The following is a 2,442-nucleotide window of genomic DNA, read 5'->3' as shown; positions in this document are numbered from 1 at the left end:
TACGAAGATCAACATTTATATATATATGTATGTATGAATTTATCAATCAGGATAATAATACGAAAATACAATAACATTCTAACATTATTCATTATTTCGTGAAATTTTTGTAAATGAATATTCAGTATGAAAGAGAGATATATAATATTTTGTTTCTTATTAATTTTTGTTATTTTTTCTCTTAACCATCATTCGGAAGATAATTTATTGATTGGCTCTCCATATAATGTGCTTATGGTGTGATAAGCTTTGGATAATTTACACACGTGTTAGGTAAACAGAAAATCAGATGTAATGGATATAGGCAACACGTATTTTATCGATAAAATCGTTAATAATTCATTCCATTGGAGCTAATGAAACACCTTGTGTTATACGATAGAGGGGAAGGAAGATTAATTTACGATATACGTTAAGATAAATAAATACTTGATATATGTTACAAGGTAAAGATAAAGATAAAGATAAAAACAAGAAAAAGAAAAAGAAAAACCAACTAAATAATTAAAGTATCTATTGCATTCGATTAAACTCACCTTCTTGTTCAACCACAAAGATTTGATAATCGATTTGTTGACGCAAGAGAATCGGATGAATGTTGAATAATAATGTTTGAAGATGCTGCGGTCTATCACGGAAAGGAATGATTATGGCAACTCGATGTCTAGCTATACAAGTTTTCGGACATCCTTTACCACCAGGATTCACCTCGGTAAATGTTTTTTCCATGATTGACATCTCTGGTGGAGTTTTACTAACGGCAACTGGACCAACTAAAACGAAATATACGAGATGATTGATTAATATTATTTCACATTATCATGAATTTCATTAATATTATCAACATTAGTTAATCCTTTATATAACACTTTTTATTCTCTCTCTCTCTCTTTTTTAAATACATCCGAATATTTTTCTATTATTTGAAAATACGTTATATAACGTTACATAGTATTTGTGTATTACAAATTGAAAAATAAAAACCGATATATTATAAAGTATTTTATACAAGAAATATCTTTTAATATTTTATATCGGCATGAACGCACGGCCCAAACAAAAAAAAAAATAAAATAAAATACGTTTTATATTAAACGTTTAAAAAATGATTTATACCAATAAGAATTCAAATCTACTTTTTCTATTAATTAATATCTTTCAATATTAGATATATACAAAATTACAAAAATATTATTAAACTATAATAACTTTCTATAGAAATTCGTTGACCAATTTATCATTCATCGAACTATAGAAATAATACACACACACACACACATATACATATATATATATATATATATATATATATATAGATATGCTTATTCAAACAGTATTAAAATATCGTCTCGATTTAAATATTTGATTAACAACGAGTAAATGTAGAAAGAATACATAAAACGGGAGAGAAACAGATAGGAAACACGAAGAGGTGGATTTCAACTCGGGTAGAAAAGATAGAAGTTCATCGATTAACCGAGGTAAACATTCGCCACTCTTCTCATCCTTTGTTTTCCTCGGTGTACGGTTTAACGAGCTTTGCTAACGTGCAAATAGACAAGATCAAAGACAAGAAGGATCGAATCGGAAGGAAGACAAAATAGAAAAGTTAAGACACCACTACCACCACTACCACTACCACCCCCCCTCTTCGTCTTTCTGTTTCTTTCTTTTTTCTTTTCTTTTCTTTTCTTTTTCCAAGCTTAGGTAGAAAGTGCAAAGACAAACGATTCCGGATAAAAGGTAGAAAACCGTGGAAAACTATTGGATCTCGTTGAGTGTGGTACTTTTATTGTAAAACAGCTGTTTACTACGAGACGATTATTATATTACGTTAGTCTAACTTTAAAATAATAACGCTGACGTAATTATTAAACGAACTTATTTTGTTGTTGTTTATCAAATATGTTTTTGATATTACAGTAAAATCTTGACGGTATATTTGAAATAAAATGAGTGTGTGAATTGTACAAAAATTTCGAATCAGATTATCTATATAATATATTTGTTTGAATATTTTCATTAACCTTTGAGTATAGAACAAAAAATAGAATAATACAAATTGAATTCTGTTAAATATATTAACACTAAAAATGTACCATGACAGATAGTTAATTTTTATTGGAAAAATTTGTCTACAAAAGTTAATCATGCTATATTCGATGAAACAAAAATTCTTATTGCATAAATCGTATTATTTTTTTGTTATAAATAGATCGTAAAATATATGATTATTTGAAGACGGATAATTTGATTTGTTGTGATAGAAATAAATTATACACGAAACCACGATATTCGTTTAGTATATTATAAAACAAGCATTATTACAACGGTGGAAATGAAAATCACATCAAAATTTCTAGTTTGTACGAATTATTATTATTATTTATGTGTCCCAAGTTCATTATTGTAAATAATTTTTTATTCTCATTTGTGTAAAAA

The 2,442-nt window shown here is 27.1% G+C and overlaps 1 protein-coding gene across 1 annotated transcript in view; it reads right to left on the bottom strand.

The window, feature by feature from the left end:
• Nucleotides 1-2,442, bottom strand: part of LOC106789482 (beta-1,4-N-acetylgalactosaminyltransferase bre-4-like) — a gene marked incomplete in the record, with an annotated part of 97,635 nt that overhangs the window by 14,493 nt on the left and 80,700 nt on the right. The window contains 1 exon segment of the mRNA XM_014753709.1: nt 537-773. Within this exon segment, the coding sequence (XP_014609195.1) occupies nt 537-773 (237 nt within the window).

The sequence above is a fragment of the Polistes canadensis genome, unplaced genomic scaffold (assembly GCF_001313835.1).
Source record: "Polistes canadensis isolate GaletaPanama2010 unplaced genomic scaffold, ASM131383v1 scaffold_186, whole genome shotgun sequence".
In the NCBI taxonomy this organism is placed as follows: Eukaryota; Metazoa; Arthropoda; class Insecta; order Hymenoptera; family Vespidae; genus Polistes; species Polistes canadensis.
The sequence above is the reverse complement of the archived record's forward strand: the minus strand, read 5'-3'. Positions and strand labels throughout refer to the sequence as shown.